General features: G+C 37.3%; 1 protein-coding gene across 1 annotated transcript in view; it reads left to right on the top strand.

The window, feature by feature from the left end:
* LOC308685387 (uncharacterized protein) overlaps nt 1-17,309 on the top strand; it is an 86,663-nt gene that overhangs the window by 45,255 nt on the left and 24,099 nt on the right. Inside the window, exons 9-14 of the mRNA XM_081357096.1 lie at nt 2,004-2,067; nt 8,503-8,624; nt 12,371-12,642; nt 13,677-13,724; nt 14,323-14,382; nt 15,701-15,887. Of these exons, the coding sequence (XP_081213222.1) occupies nt 2,004-2,067; nt 8,503-8,624; nt 12,371-12,642; nt 13,677-13,724; nt 14,323-14,382; nt 15,701-15,887 (753 nt within the window). The remainder of the gene's footprint in view (nt 1-2,003; nt 2,068-8,502; nt 8,625-12,370; nt 12,643-13,676; nt 13,725-14,322; nt 14,383-15,700; nt 15,888-17,309) is intronic.

Here is a 17,309-nt window from a genome sequence, read left to right as displayed (position 1 = left end):
TCTATAGTGCTTTTTTATGTTCATATCAGCAATGTGATAAAAGACGAATTACGTACATAAAACAATGTGAGATTTTGAAATGATTTTAAAAGAAGTATCTTATACTCACAAAGGCTACATTTACTTGATCAAAAATACTGTAAAACAGTAATATTTCCAAATATTATTACAATTTAAAATAATGTTTTTAAACATTATGTAAATTTTATAAAATGTAATGTTAAAAAATAATAATAATACTTTAGCTGAATATTTTTGTGGAATATCCTTAGTGTGTTCAATGAATAGAAAGAACAGCATTTTATTGAAATATAATATTTTGTAACATATTTTAAATGTGTCCTTGCTGAATAAAAGTATTAATAAAAAAATAAATAAAAAATGCTGACCCCAAATGACCCCAAATTTTTGACCGGTAGCATATAATAAATAGTATTTACTACTATAATAATTGCAATAAATGGTTCTGCCTTACACAACAGCGACATACTGAAAGCTCTCAATCACAGCTGTCAATCATTGAGTCACACTCTCGTTTTTATTGCATCAAACCAAATTTATTTAAAAAAGAACACTTGAACTTACATCAGCATGATACAAACTTCCTAAAATGACAGAAACCATCTTTGGAAAAAAATTATTTGACTTGTAATTTCAATTTGATTAGTTTAGTTTGTCTCTTAGTTCTGGCTTCACTTTTCGGGACTTGAGGCACACTTGGTATTAACATATTGCACAATTCAACTAATGTGTTGCCACAGGTATGTTTATAGGCTATCATTAAAAATGAGCAACAATCGAAGCTTTTCAAAAAAGTGCACACCTGTGAACTTCATATAACTATGGCAGTTTTTCAGCCTATAGTTAGCCTACATGCTAATGTTTTCTCTTTTAGCTCCATATGTTCCAACTAAGGGCAAAAAGTGTAAAACTACAATGTAGTTTTCAACACATTTATACTGATACTTCCAAGACTAGTCATTTTTTTTTAAACATTTTTTTATTTTATTAAAGGTAACTATGGATTAAGACAGGGAATTTACTGTAGCGCACAACTTCTCTTCACACACAAACATAGCTTATCATATTTGAGCTGAGTCTCTTTTAGATGCTGGTTTTACCTAGCCTGGCAAGCCAGACCCACATCAAGATGTTGGGTCTGGCAACTCACCATAGACATGGCTCAATCCGAGGGGCGGGATAAACGGCTGTCTTTCAATTCCCTCTGCACACAATAGGACAGCGCTTCAACCAACCAGAGCGTTTTCCCAACAGTGGAGCTAACATTAGTTGATAGATTCAACTTTTGAATCTGGCCGGCAAAACTACGAACACATCTTCCTTTTTTAAGAATGACTTAAGTGCCGTTCTTTGCTCTTTTCTCAAGGAAAAACTTAACTCCAAGTCCTCCAGAGTCGCGGCCAAAGCCAGCACTAAAGTCAATGGAGAGTTGCTAGACTACCCTAGCTGCAAAATACATTTTGCTGCCGCTAGGTTGCGTCTAGATTTCTAGGCTAGGTTTTACCTCTGCAGCCTTTATTTCTTCTATGTAATTGGATTGAATCCAGCCAGCAGTGTAGTTTGTTTGGATGTCTGGCTTGTGGGGACCATCTCATCATTGGATCCTGATTGCTGAAGCCTCCGATGTCCCTCAGGGCTGGTGTGAGGTGGTGTGTGGTCTATGATGAGTGAGATGCAGCTGTTACGGGCTCCACAAACCGCAGACTGAGCTCAAACTTCATGTATGCTGTAGTCTCTGAGCATATGTGAGCGAAGCTGCTGCTTCTGTTTCCCTGTTTCCTATGCTTTTGTTAGCAACCCTCATTTTCACTGACCATTTCAGCAATTAGGAAAAAAAATTACCCCCCCCCCCCCCCCCCGAATTCAAGTTGTATTGTCATTCATCTGATGTTTATTATTATTTTTTTTTCAGTATGTCAAGCAATTCTTTCCAGTTAGACAGTCACATGCATAAAACCATATCTTCCTCTTTCTGTCTCCAGATCCACAGAGACAAAGACACATTGTGTTCCAGTGTTTCTCAGAAGAGACACAGCCTGTCCACAGGTAAGATCACACATCCCTGCTGTCATATTGTCGATGACGTTAATCAATGCTATTGTTTACCTAGTCGGGTCTTATTTTAACTTATGGCTTCATATGGAATTATACAAATTACACAGATGATCATATTTTAATTTGTAGGTATATTTAACCCTGTAGGTAATGTTACAGTACAGTAATTGGTTAAATAAGTCAGCATTGAGTCCAGAGAAATATGAACTCTAAATAAACACCATAATTTAAAAGATTGATATTATTTTTTATTGTTTTTGAAAGTTGTCTTTATGCTCAGCAAGGCTGCATTCTATTTTAATATATTTTAAAATATAATTTATTCCTGTGATGGCAAAGCAACATTTTCAGCATGATTACTCCTGTCTTCGTTGTCACATGATCCTTCAGAAATCATTATAATATGTTGATTTGCTGTTCAATTATTATAAATTATTATTGAATATCAATTATTAATAATGGTTGTTATTATTATATATGTTGAAAAGAGTTTTTGCTGTTTAATAATGTTGAAATCATAATTTTCCTTTATAATATTACTTAATATTACTTAATATTTATTTCTAATAATAAGAAATGTTTCTTGCAAATGTTTCAGCAAATCAGCCTATTAGAAATATTCCCATTTACCATCATAGGAATTAATTAACTACTGTACATTAATTACATTTTAAAACATAAAGCTTAACTTAAATTGTAATAATAGTTAACTAGTTGTATTTTTGATCGAATAAATGCAGCCTTGGTGAGCATAAGATACTTCTTTCAAAAACATTAAAAGCATTAATAATTCAAAACCTTTGAACAGTAATGTATGTTTTTGAAAGTCTACTTTTATGATCTTAAACTGTATGTTTATGCTTTTTTTATGCTTATGAAGTAAGCTTAGCAACATGTTAACATCATTTTCTATTTGAATCATTCGTGAGTCACATTGCTCATGCACTTCATGTGATGAGCTCTATTTAATGTGGCATGTGTGCTCACTTATGAGGGTCCATGACTGTCGGGATGCTGTCTGTTAGACGGGATAGTCAAGCTGTAAAGTTAGTCATAGTTTCTTGTAGCAAAAACATTTCCACCCTCTCTCTGACCCTTAAAATTGAACAGGTTGTTTTGACTTTTGTCCCTTTGAGGCTTCTATACAATATGTATGGTTTGCTAGCTTCTCAAAGGCGGGAACTTTGCGATGTGAAGTTGCGTTGTTGGAGTGTGTCTACAGAGATTGAACTCTTGTCAGTTCTCAAATGAAGCATGGAACAGAAGATAGTATGCTTGATGCTTGTATAGAGGAGCATGATGACTTTATCTTTACTTGTACCTTCAGTGTATTCAGCTTCAATACACAAGCAGTGGCTGAAAAAAAAACATACATTAAAACCACAAACATATGATGCAGTGCTGAAAAGAGAGATCTCCTGTTTAATGAAGTGTATTTCAGCCATACAGAATGATTTGTTTGTCCTGGTTTGAATATGTAGTGACCTATAGCTTTCTTTTTCCCAGTTAGACTCCCCTAACTGGATTGTCTTAAACACACAACTTAGTTGAAATCACTGCGATATTGTTATAAGTGCAGGAAGCAGGATGATATTTATTGATCACTTCCTTGTAAGCATGACACCTTTTTACAGCATTTAACAGCGTTGCAGTTTCATCACAGTGCAATGCTTTGAAAACCATGCTGAAATAAAGTTAGGTTTTATTTTACATTTTATGTAACCCTTAAAGGGATAGTTCACCCAAAAATGAAAATTCTGTCAGTAATTACTCACCCTCATGTTGTTCCAACCCCGTAAGACCTTCGTTCATCTTCGGAACACAAATTAAGATATTTTTGATTAAATCTGAGCGCTGTCTCACTCCTCCGTAGACTTCTAAGGAACTGAAACTTGCTGGCCCAGAAAAGTTATTAAAGAGATCGTTAATACAGTCCAAGTGACTGCAGTGGCTTAATCTTAAGTTTATCAAGCGACGAGAATACTTTTTGTGCGCAAAAACTAACAAAAATAACGACTTTATTCCACTTTTCATTTCCTTCTCTCTGGGCGGCGAGTCTTTTCGCGTAGTGTTTAAGTGTAGCGCGTCTGTGTTGCACGTCACCACGTATCACACATGACCAGCGTCGGCCAATAGTGAGCCTACGTGGTGACGTGCAACACAGACGCGCTACGCTTAAACACTACTAAATAATAAATAATAAACTGGTGTTTTCTGTGTCGCTGCAAAGATGAAGTTGACAATGCGGAGATTGCGGACTCGCCATGAACGCCAGAGAGAAATGCACATTTCATATGGATTAGCCTACATAATCAGAGAGTATAGCCTATTTATTTTGGTTTGAATATTTTCGTTTAAAAGTAGACATTTCAAGCTTTCTGTAATATATAGCCTATATTTATCAAATCTGTGAGGCACAAGTTGAGTTTCGGCGCCCTCCAGTTCACATGCAGTGATCGCGTACCGGCGCCTTATTTTGCCTGCTATAGCCTATATTTGCTTCTTATTTAATAAATACGGGCAATTGATTGATAAAACATTGATCAAAATTAAGATACAATTTATACAAAACGAAAATCTTTTAAAAATAGTTTTCTATAAAACAAAACTTAATGAAGTCGTCAAAATCATGTTTTACCAAAAACAGCGCCGTTGCTAGGAGGGCGCCAGCGCCTCTTCCTCTCTGCCTCGCGAGTGGATGATAGCCCTGAAGACGCCTAGCAATGATATACCTTTAGTGGTACAGTAGTATACCTTTAGTTAAGTTATCGCAGCGCGCTAAGAGACAATGTTATCGGAAAATGCAGCCCAGGTATATGCATAATGGAGATTCCAAAGCTCTCTTCTTTGCTCAGAACCATGGAGAGCGATCGCGGATTTACTTTTACAATGCAACACAATATTTAAAGAGCATCAAGCTATTAAAATCTATATTATGTATACGCACAGATAATATAACAGTAGGCTATATTAAGCCCTATTCGGACGGGACTAGTTTCACAGGGGGACGTTAGAGAAATACCTGTTTCACAGACGTACTTTGAGATTTTAATCCTGTCCGAATCTGCCATGCCTGTCTTTTTCCCAAACGACCTCTGTAAAAATTCCAGAGCAAATTACCTACTGTTTTTCGTCAAACTCGGCGGTCCTCAGAGAAATCTAATCCCGTCCGAATGCGAATGTCTGTGATTACCGGACATTTTTTTTCCAAAACGCTTTTTCTTATGTGTTTTGGTCAACGTGAACTGCCATACAATCTCTCACTATCGCGCCGGTATTCAAGTTTCTGCTTTTTGCGCACCGATAATGGATGTAAATGTGTTTGGTAGCCTACACTGCGAAGAAAAAATTAAATAAAAAATGAAATCAACAAGAAGAGCCAAATCACGTAAACTGTTAAGACTGGCTACTGTAATATCAGTTTCAGGTAAGATTACTTTCATTTCTGCACTTAATTACATAACGTGTAAATTATATTTAACGTGTAAGTTAAAACTTTTTATTCCGGTGGGTTTATTATAAGAACCCAGTTCTATAAAATCATGATGATAAATCTATGTTTAGTTTTTTTTTATACTACAATTTTTATAAAAGGTTTACAAAACACTAAATACGTTAGGACGTTTTACTTTATATTTCAAAGTGCTTAATTTTAAAAGTACTTAATTTCAAATGACCATACGCAATCCACGCATTCTGAACACGTGATCTTCTGCAATGCCCACATGTAAAACAGACACTCCTCGGTAATAAACACGGAGATGTTAGTCCCGTCCGAATCCGTACATGAAATCACAGACGTAGGTTGATAAGAATTGTAACTCAAACGTCGTTTGGAAAACTAGTCCCGTCCGAATAGGGCTTTAGTCAATATTTTTTTATTAGGTTAAGCAGTGATTGGATAACGTTTTTTTATTTTATTTTTATTTAACGTTTTTAATTTAAGGCCCACCCACAATTGGTCTGGCTTGTCCAAAACTGGAATCCTGGCGCCGTGCCTGGTTGGTCGTGCCAGTTTTGTGGTTATCAAAATGTGTAAATATAGCATCGCAAGAAGTACACATGACAAAACCAGCACTTTGGTCATCATCTTTCATTATTTCGGCAAATGTCTCCCACACTTTGCTCTTTCTATTTGTGTATTTGCGGAGCTTCCACTCCCCAGTCTTCACCTTTTCTCTTGCCGCCTCCATCTCTACCTGCAGACTGAGCTCGTGCGTCATCTTCGCGCCAGTTATTCAGCCAATAAAGTGTAAATTCAATTTAAAACGTATTCATAGAAAATTGTGTCTAGAACTATATCAATTACAAAGGTTTAATTGGCATCTTTATTTCAAACGACCCGACCGACCGCGACCCGAATATCATTAAAAATATTTTTGGATGACTCGTAACCGCGGGTAACCGCGGGTGACCGCAGGCACCCGCTCATTTCGGATCAACCCGCGCATCACTGGTTGGGACAACATGAGGGTGAGTAATTACTGACAGAATTTTCATTTTTGGGTGAACTATCCCTTTAAACTGTGTTGAAAACCCTGTAATGCCTTCAAAAATGACCGGCCTTTTAAAAATTGCTTGTAAATCGCTTTTGTATCTCTGTTTGGAACTGATTGATCGTAGGCCTCATTGATCTGAGCCTATGCACCTCAGTTTTTCAGTGAAAAAAAGCATTATTTGTGGATAATTTTGTATTTTGTCACATTTGACAAAATATGGAAACCATATACATGGTTTTCACTCTAGTGTGCTTTAATGTTTAAAGGGGGGGTGAATTACTGTTTCATGCATACTGAGTTTTTTACACTGTTAAAGAGTTGGATTCCCATGCTAAACATGGACAAAGTTTCAAAAGTTACGTTTGAAGGAGTATTTTTGTTCCAAAAATTGTCCTTCCGGTTTGTCACAAGTTTCGGAAAGTTTTTTTCGAGTATGGCTCTGTCTGACGTAAGAGAGGGCGGAATTTCCTTATATGGGTCTTAAGGGCACTTCTCCGGTAAGATCGCGGGCGCGCGCGCACTCGTAGACCAGAGCAAGAGAGTGAAAGCAGTTCGCCATCAAAGCGCCCTGCCCGGCTTTTGGGAAGTCAATGTCACCAAAGAAGTGTGTTTTTGGTTGCCAGGGCAAGACAACCCTGCACAGATTCCCAAAGAACCCGGCGTTAAGGAACCCGTGGATGGAGTTTGTTTTCCTGAGCATAAACGGAGTTGTGTAAGACTGTTGTTCCCTGCATTTCGACGATGATTGTTTTATAAACAAAGCCCAGATCGTCTAATGCTTAAGGATCGAGCAGGATCGAGCAGTCACAATGATAAAGGTTCGCGGTCGTGCGTTGGAACCGGGCGGTGAGTAAAACTGCTTCAAATGTCTCTGTGTGTTGTTAGCTTGGCGCGTTAGCACAGCTTTAGCTTCGCCCACACGGCCCACCCCCAGCCGCTCGTTTTTTTCCGGAAAGACTCGGTACAGCCAATCTTTCAATTAAAAATATAATAAAACAAAAGACTTTTTGGAGATATGAAGGATGCAATATTACTCTATAGGTACTCAAGATTAACAGGAGATTGAGTGAAAATGAGCATTTCACCCCCCCTTTAACTAGGAAGTTTGTTTTGAAATTGCTATTATCTTGTACAAAATGTACAAAACACTTAATAACAATGTTAAGAAGCAAACACAGAGCCCCAATGTTTCAATTTCCAGGTACTGAGACAGGTTTTTTTTTTTACTTCTAAAAAATGACACATCACCTTCATCAAATGAATCATGCCAAGAACATTCAGACAATATTTTTGTCATTGAAACGAAACTGTGATATATAGATACTAAATGCTGCCGTTCTTCTCAGAGGCCTGTCGTGGCCTGTGTTTTCAGTTGTTTGTAATGACGTTTGCTTTTACTAAAGCATTGGTTCATTAAGAGCACACACACACACACACATTGAGAACGGGCAGCTGTAGTGGTTTTAGCGAGACCCCTCCCTCACTTCCCAAGACATGGAGCCACCTGTGGGCAGTTAGACAGCTGACAAAGCTCACACTCTTGTGACAGATCTACTAGTGTTGAACCCAGATCCTGTTCACTTACACTAAGCGTATATAGAGAATGTGTTGCACTTAAAAAAACCCAGTAGAAAGTGAAAGCGAGAGAGAGCGAAGGCGGTATTTTTTTCTAGGTGATGGAATCTGTTGAGGTTTGCCATGATGGTTTCCTCTCCCACGTGATATGGTTTTACCCACGCTATGATACAATTTTGAAGCATCTGTCTGTACCGCACCAGGTTTGTCAGACTTTGCTGTAGTGAATACATGTGCTGTTGTAAAATTGGGCTTGAGTAAGAGAACTTGTTTAGAGACTTTTAGCACACAGCTTTAAACTGGTCTGTCATTGTGTAAAAAAAATGTGTGTTTATGTGTGTGTTTGTTGCAGAGAGTTCACAGTATCCAGAGTTTCACACTTGCAATTCAGAAACAGTCACATTTCGAGACTCAGGCAGCGATACAGATGGATTTCTCAGTCCTGACACTGGAGAGGACAATGTCTTCAGAAAGGTAAGAGAAAGAAAAAACAGACTACATTTTCTGAAGAAAATGAGTGCTTTTTGCCACATAGGACATTTTGTGGTTGCTCTGAGTGGTTCCTTGGGCATTTGTGGATGGTTGCTCACTGGTCAAGTGTTAGATATGGCTTGGCTGTCTCCCATATTTATATATTTAGTTAGTTATTTAATTAGTAAGTTATTTGTAATTTATCATTTTTATAACTTTATAGTATATTTTATAATTTATTTTTATAATGTATTTTTTAATTAATTTATTAATTTATTATTTATTTTGAATTTTTTTTCAATGTTATCATCCAGCTGGCAAAATTGTTAGTCTGCTCAATGGTTAATTCATGTCTGTAGCACAACATGCTGGATGCAAGTTTATTAATGAGGGTTAAGTGCTTTAAAAAATCCTTAACCGAAGTATGAGGAATCGTAAAAGTGATGCCTTAGCACAGTGATTTTCAAACATTTGAGCACTGGTAGATTAAATATAAAACAATGGCTGTCAATAGGATGAAATAATTGTGTGTCATGGTTTTTCACCTGCGCTATGATACATGGTACATATCATTTGATCTCAGAATTGGCCATTTTATGTGATCATGTGACTACAGTTCTGTTTTTTTTTTTTTTTCATTTTTATTTTAGGACACCTAAATGTTAAAATCCACCGGAGGTTTTTTTTTTCCACGTGGTTATAAGTTCTCTAGAACCCTTTTAAACCTCATACACACACGCTTATAAACCACCCCCTCTGCTTCCTTGCACACATGCTCAATAGAAGCTGTTTTAGTGGCACATGAATAGAGGGCTTTCATCCCCCACCCAGAGCACCAACAAAAACCTCAATGTGTGTCAAAAGCTCAAATCCTCTTCACCTTGTCTCACGCCACCAGTGCTCGGCACAATACACTCATCAAAACCTCATACCAAGAAACCTCACGACTGCTTTGAGTGAGTGAGTGAGTGAGTCCGTCTTAGAGATGCAAGTCTGAGATAAACTAACTCTTACAGTTCAGACATGTTTACAGTGGAGTGTAAGTAGGAGTCAAATAAGATAATTGATTAGATTAAATTTGAGGGAAAAAACTCTAAAAACAATAAAAAATGCAAATACTATGATAATGTCGTTGCTGTCCGTTAAATGTTGAATGATGAACACTTTTCTCAATGCAAGCTTTTTAAACTTTAGTCTTTAGTCTATTTCTAAAGTATTACATTTCATATGTAATTTAAAGGTGCGTTAAGCAACTTTTCATGTTAAAAATACCCGTTTTTCTAACCCATACATGCTTAAACAATTGCCTGATGGGCTGAATAAGCCCTTCTATGATCTCTGCGATTGGCTCTATAATCCTGTACAGTAAAATAAATAAGAGGGATTCGGGACGGAATCGACTGGGCGTGACGTCATGCGCGTTCACGCTCACCTGGCTATGTCCTGGCTGGCCATTATCCGCATCAGCGAAGACAACTCAAGCGACTTTGGCAAAAGTAGAAGATGGATTCAAAGAGACCGGCTTCTAGTTCATCCCAAACCCCAACGCAAACTCCACGTAACCGCGTGCACAACTCTGGTTGCAGTTTCGCGTGTCGCCAGAAGGGGGCATAGTTCTGCAAAAACTCAGAGACTTGCACTATGCACCTTTAAAATGTAATCAACAATAGACATGAAGTTTAAGTGTTATTGTTCGATTTTTAAATACTTTCTTCTAATTAGCCCATGGATGTTCACCTAAAATTAATTAAATTAAATTAATTTAATTAATTTAACCCTAAAATAATTTGAGCATCCTGACCGGCTCAACCAATGGCGTGAGCCTGGGGGCGGGACTTTCTGTTTGACCGACCAATGACAAATAAGGGCATTGTTTGGGGTGAAACCTGCTTGTTATTTTTGCTAATCTGTTCAATGCCATGAGGTCAGGATCAGTGTTGTTATTGATAACTAAAACTATTAAAAATTTCAATAAAGCTGAAATAAATATAAATATTAGATGAAAAATGTAAACTTTAATACAATTTTTTGAAATGTTGCCATGGAAACTAACTGAAGACGAAGTACTAAAATGTGACCAGTCACGGAAAGTAGGGACACATGTCGGTTCTGGGGCATTTTGAGTTATTCACAGATTCTGAAAGTGTAGTCTCCAAGCTTTCCAACGATGTGTAACACAAGGAAATCTGATAATATTTGGAGAAGTTATGGCCATTTAAAGGTAGGCACTCAAAAACGCACAAAGGGGAGAAAACAGTGTCTGAAGATTCTCACCTTTATCCTGCTGGGAGTGACAATAGGGCTCATTTACATCTCATTTAGATAAGCCATACCCCCCTGTAAAGCTGTAAGCACGGGGGGAGCAGAAAGGCCAGGAAAATGTGCCATCAAATAAAAAATAAAAAATAAAGTTTGCAGGTAATATATAAATAAATTTCTCTTAGCATCTACCGATAAAACTGTATAGGCAACTCTTGTGTACACTGAATTAAAAATAAGATAAACTCTAGACAATGAACAAATCAAAAACAGGATGTGCTATGTGATATAGTATGAGTAGGCGATTAGTAGGCTATAGCATTCATTTCGTTCGTTTTTTAAATAAGATATTTTAAATCAAGTAATCAAAGTGCTCGTTGCCGGCGATCAGTGGCGCAGATGCAGTGTTTTCTCGTGTGGCTCGCGCACACACCCCATTGTCTTCACTCGACGCGCGCTTCAATCCGTTGCGTATACTCTCTATTCGTTCTGTTTAATATCACAAAACATAATGCAAACGTTTGCATGTCCCAGCTTGATATACAACCACTGCTGAACATAATCGTTTTGATGAGAGAAAAAAACTATACGTAAAAAAAAAAAAAAAAAAAAAACCTATACGAGGGCGGGTTCGAACTCAGACCCTCTGACACGGCTGGCGAAAGTTCTACCACTGGACCATTAAGATACACGTTAGATAAGTTGGCGGATCTATATATTGGCAGTGAACGACAAATTAAACCCCATGTAACCTACTATTTAAATCGATTGCTGGACATCGTAATGTTATTGGCGTCCATCTTCATTGAATTTTGAAGTCAGATAGCGCCGGCCAGAGCGCTGCATAATAAGTAGCCAGTATGGAAATGCACACCGACAATGACACGCCCCTACTGCGTGCTAGAATCTCCGAAAAACAAGCCGATTTCAAAATCAAAATGTACGCTTTTAAATATACCAATACTGCTATCTCAAACATACAGAGGCTTCTTCGTGATCTCAACTAACAGATTCTGCAAAAAAACGAAAATCACAAATTTTGAAAAAAAAAAAGCTTCTTTCTCATTTTGCTCGAAAGTTGAGCTGCCGACTTGTGTCACTGGTTTCCGTGACGGGTCACAAATTATTAAACTAAAACTGTATTAAAAAAATAAATAGAAATGTATAAAAAAATGTATTAATAGTATATAAATAATACTAAAATAACACTGGCCAATATAGAATGTTTAAAGAAAATCAACACAATGCTACTTTGCAATAAAAAGCTTTTTAGAATTTGTTTTCCCCATCATGTTTTTTTTATTTTTTTTTATTATTATATACTTGGTCAAATACCTTTTTAATAGCATTTATGTACGAGTTCATGTTGAACTATTTTTCTTTTGCACACTTTCCATTTATCATTGATAAGATATAGCCAATCTTTATATGTAGTACTTTGTTGTGCTGAATAATGCTTCATCTGTTTTTGACTGGTGTTTCTTGCTCAGGGTCAGGAGGCAGTAGGTGGAGGTGACAGCACGAGCGAGGTGTCCGTCTCCTGCTCCTCCACAGACGACACAGCCAGCGTGGGCCATCCCAGCTCCTCGGCCGAGAGCTCTGAGGAGGTACGGCAAGAAGAGGAGGCCAAAGACAGGCTAACCGAGGTTCCGCTCCCCGCCTCTCTCTTCCGCTCCACCGTGCGCTCGCTCTCTCCGTTCCGCAGACACAGCTGGGGTCCTGGGAAGAACCAGGGAGGGGAAGAAGAAATGAACCAGCGCAGGTACGTGCTTACACTAAAGTGAAGCTTGCTCTTTGGACCAGTGTTTTTCTGCTTTGTGAAAAAGTGCTTCTCAGTAGTAATAAAAAAATACAAAATAAATCTAAATTAATATTAAATAAAGAAAAATTTTTCCAGATTTTTTTTGCATTAATGTAATGTGAATTATGGATTGGAGTCTGCTTAATTGTCATGATGATATTGCAATATAAGAAATCTTAATGGTCCTAACATAGGCTTCTTTTTTCGAATGAAATATGATTTTTTTTTTTTTTTTTTTTTCTGAAAGTTTGCAGACAGACAGACTAGATTTCAAAAGAAATCAAGTCTTTTATGCTCACCAAGGCGGCATGTATATGATCAAAAATACAGTAATATTGTGAAATGTCATTACAATTTAAAATAACTGCTTTCTATTTTAATATAAAATGTATTTTATTCCTGTGATGCAAAGCTGAATTTTCAGCATCATTACTCCAGTATCCAGTGTCACATGATCCTTCAGAAATCATTCTAATATGCTGATCAAGAAACGTATAACATTATACATATCTGTACTGTCACGTTTGATCAGTTCAACGCATCCTTGCTAAATAAAATAATTAATTAATGTATAAGTTGAAACATAATATAAAAAAGGAATATGATGAAAATTTATATCTAATCACAGAAACCAATTTGCTCAAATGTATTTGGGTTTTTAGGTTTTGAAACGCTGAATACGCTCCTACTCAGAACACACTGAATTCTAATGCATCAACACCTCAAACAGACACACCAAAACAAGACATGCTCTGAGAATGACATCACTCACACTTCTTGATCATGTGACATCCTCAAGTCTTTGCATGCTCTAGTCATTCTCACCTCGCTCTTTGTTACTGGTTTGCATTCACTCTTTTTCTAGAAGTAATTCAATGCTTTACTAGTTTACTTCCAAGACTCTTATTATACAGATATGTTAAGTCATAGTAGTTACTAAAGATCTCTCATGTTTCCATGTCATCTCATAACTCTCATCATCTTTCCATTTCCAGTTCTGTACGAAGTACAGGAGACAACAGACCTGTCTTTTACAGAAGAAGGTATCTTGTTTTTTTTATATATATCCAAGTATTTGAGATCTGAAATCCCTATAGAGTGCAACAGTGATTCCCATTTTTATGCTAGTAAATTACAGTACTGGGAATGTGGCATTTTAACACAATCTTTGGTATGTATAAAAAAAATGTATGTGATGAAGATGAATATCATTTTTAGCTCTGGAACCCTACTGTTGCACTCTAATATCACTCTTAGAAAAAAAGGTTCAGTGGGGTTCTGTATAGAACATTAGGGTTCTTGACTAACTTTTAAAGAACGCTTTATGCCGAAAAGGTTATAAGGAGGTAAGTTTTAAATGGTTGCATAATACATTATGTTCATGACAAAGTGTTTACATGCTGTTTCATTCTTAAAATTTTAAATGGTCAAAATAAAAAATAGATTTAAAAAAACAACTAAATTCACAAAACTAAACCCCATCTAAACCCCTTTAAGGTCCTGTATAGAACCTTTTTCTTCTAAGAGTGGAGCACAATAATCAACCCAAACAAACAGTTTACTGAAGAAATGCTTGTTTTTCTACTCTACTACCCCTCTAACTGGTTTGTGCCCACTGGTGCCCCCTATTTTTTTGCCCAGTCAGAGCTGGTGCCCCAGTGAGCCATGTCGAGAGCTGGATGAAATTAGAGAGCTCATCAGGTACAGAGAGAGAGTGTGTGAGCGCGTTGTCTGCAAGCTTCCTGTAAATCCAACCGAAGCGCCATCCCCTTTGAATTGCACAAAGAGCTTTTTGCATCATCATTTGCATTACCTGTTTGTCTGAGAGCAAAGTAAGGCGTGTGTTTAGGCCTTTTTATTTTTGCTACCCCGTTCAGCCTTGATACAGCTTGGATAAATGATGGCTTTTAAAAGTTAGAAGCGTTGCTGCAGAGATACTTGCTGCATTTTGCTGTGTAGTTGTTGTCGCTTTTTTTTTTTTTTTTTTTTTTTTGGCGGTTGCATGATGACTGATATTGTTGTTCTCGTATCTGGCCCGAATGTCAGGTAAGAGGAAGTTTGTTATGAATTTGTTCATACTGTTGCACCAAAATGTAAAATATTATTTAATATGACCAATTTGACTACAGTATGTTATACCAATTCAAGTAATTCTTACTTGTCATGTCATTTAGAAATAATTAACATTTTCACTTTTTAAACCTTATGAGTTGATTTGAGGTTTAATATAATTGAGATCTCTATATAATTCATATATGGAAAGTCTGGAAATGTTCTTAAACAAGACCCTCATTTATCTAATATATAGTGTGATATGTAGTTGCTCCTGTCTTAACTTCTCACAGTGTAGTTTTGATTCTTTTTCTGTTTGGCTAGTATGTTTTTATTTGTTTTGAGGTTTGAATGTCGAATGCATGCTCGCATATATATATTAGCATCCCGAAACACTTCTCATAGCCTCAGGTTGTGCTTTTCATTGTGCTGCTTTGAGCTTGTACTGTATGTCTATGGCGTCGCTTCTAAGATCAGACTTGGTGTCTCATACTAACAGCAGCTATTCTGTTAGTGAAATTCACTGTGTTCATATCTAGACTGTCCAGAGAGTCAGCTTTGCATAGTCCCAAAACCATCCAACTACATTTTAATACTGCACTTTTAGTACTTTTTTTATTGTCTAAAAGTTGTTTTTTTTTTTTAGTACTTAAGTAGTTGCACTGAAATACATCATAATTTAATTCCAATTGTTATATTATTGTATAATAAATAAGGTCTAATCATTTTTTGAGTGTGTATACTTCTGTGTTGGGTGTAGTGTAATATGAACATCCACTTTGCATATTTTGCATCTGGTTGGTCAGTAGTACACCACACACAGACACATGGGGACACCTTTTTGGGTGAATAGGAAACCATGTAGACACCATAAGTAATTTAATGTGAATTAAAAAGTTGTGTGGGACAGATTTATTGATTTTATTTCTTGCTGAGCTGAGCTGTTTGCGATGTGTTCTTTTTATAGTTATAGTTTGGAGGGTCTAGCAGCTGGGATTGAGGATGGCAAACGTTGGATACCGCAGTCTGGAGGCCCATCCAAGGATCAGGGAGGAGTGCAGGGGCAGGAAAGTGAAGAGAGGGGCTCACTCATGTCTCTCACAGAAGAAGGTCCTGAATCTGATTTGGGAGACTGCAGCAGTCCAGGTGGTCAGGTGAGATGAGAGTTGACTTCCCCAAATCATGACGTTTTGGCTAAAATAGAGAAACTATTTGAAAAGGTTACTTGAAGCGGCCCAAGCCAGTGGTTCCCAACTGATTTGGCCATTGGACCAACATTTTTTTTCCCATGGTCATGAAGCTGCGACCCAAATTTTTAATGAATTTGAACCATTTCTCAAAAATGGTTGACATACACAAGTAGGCCTACCATCCCACTTCACTTAACAGACTAATAAATTGTAAGAATATCACTAACACAAGTTAAACAATTTATATCCTACCCCCGTTCATACTATAGTTTTTCATAATTCAATAAAGTAAGTTGGTATAAGCCACCACAGTCATCAAAAATATTGAAAATAGCACAAAGTAAAATAAAGTGGTATTTTGGGTTAAGGTTACGGAGACTGCAGTTACCAAGATAAATACACAATACTAGCATGAACTGTTAATAAAACATATGGGCTGATCCTGATGAATAGAATGAACATCATACCTGCATGCAAATCCTTCCCAGCTAACACGTCTTACAAATTAGCCGCGTTTCCACTGTCGGGCCAAAAGCGGGCGTGCTAGTGCGTGCCAGGGCCAGTTTGCGTTTCCACTGTCACTTCCGGGGCTTGATCAGGTCTAACATCAGCATTAAAGACTTTTAAAATAATTTACCTCAAAACTAACTTTTTTTTTCTTTTTTTTCGAGAGCTTCCTCTGTTTCTCTGACTGAAAATATAACTGTAGCCTACTGGGAGAGAGGGCTAAAGCTCATCAGGTCGTATTTTTGGTGGCATATTTGTCGAAATTATCATCCTTTCTAAATGTGATGTAAATAAGTACTGTAACTACCAAATAAACAGAAACAGGTGCGACTAAATAAGTAAGTCACGTTCTGTGCTACAGGCCCGGGGCTTTTAGCCCAGCACGGCCCGTTTAAAGCCCTGGCTTGCAATGGCGATTATGACATTGCATGCTCGTAATTTAATTTGCTTTTTATAAATGGTTAAGTGATACACAGTGTGCGCCTCCACGTTTGCTCGCACGATTGAACAGTGTGCGCCGCAAGCTCAGTATGACGTCTGACAGGACAGGAAAGTTTGATTTTGCTTTGCTCAAACTGCTCAGAACAGAAGAATCAACAGCTTTCACCCACATCTTCAAAATAAAAGTATCGCATCAGAAAAACATGTCAAATTCCTTTTTTTCTTTTCCTTCCTTCCTTCCTTCCTTCCTTCCTTCCTTCCTTCCTTCCTTCCTTCCTTCCTTCCTTCCTTCCTTCCTTCCTTCCTTCCTTCCTTCCTTCCTTCCTATCCTTCCTTCCTTCCTTCCTTCCTTCCTTCCTATCCTTCCTTCCTTCCTTCCTTCCTTCCTTCCTTCCTTCCTTCCTTCCTTCCTTCCTATCCTTCCTTCCTTCCTTCCTT

Source organism: Scardinius erythrophthalmus, assembly GCF_964197995.2.
Source record: "Scardinius erythrophthalmus genome assembly, chromosome: 2".
NCBI classification, from domain to species: domain Eukaryota; kingdom Metazoa; phylum Chordata; class Actinopteri; order Cypriniformes; family Leuciscidae; genus Scardinius; species Scardinius erythrophthalmus.
Note: the sequence above shows the minus strand (reverse complement) of the source record. Positions and strands in the feature narration are given on the sequence as shown.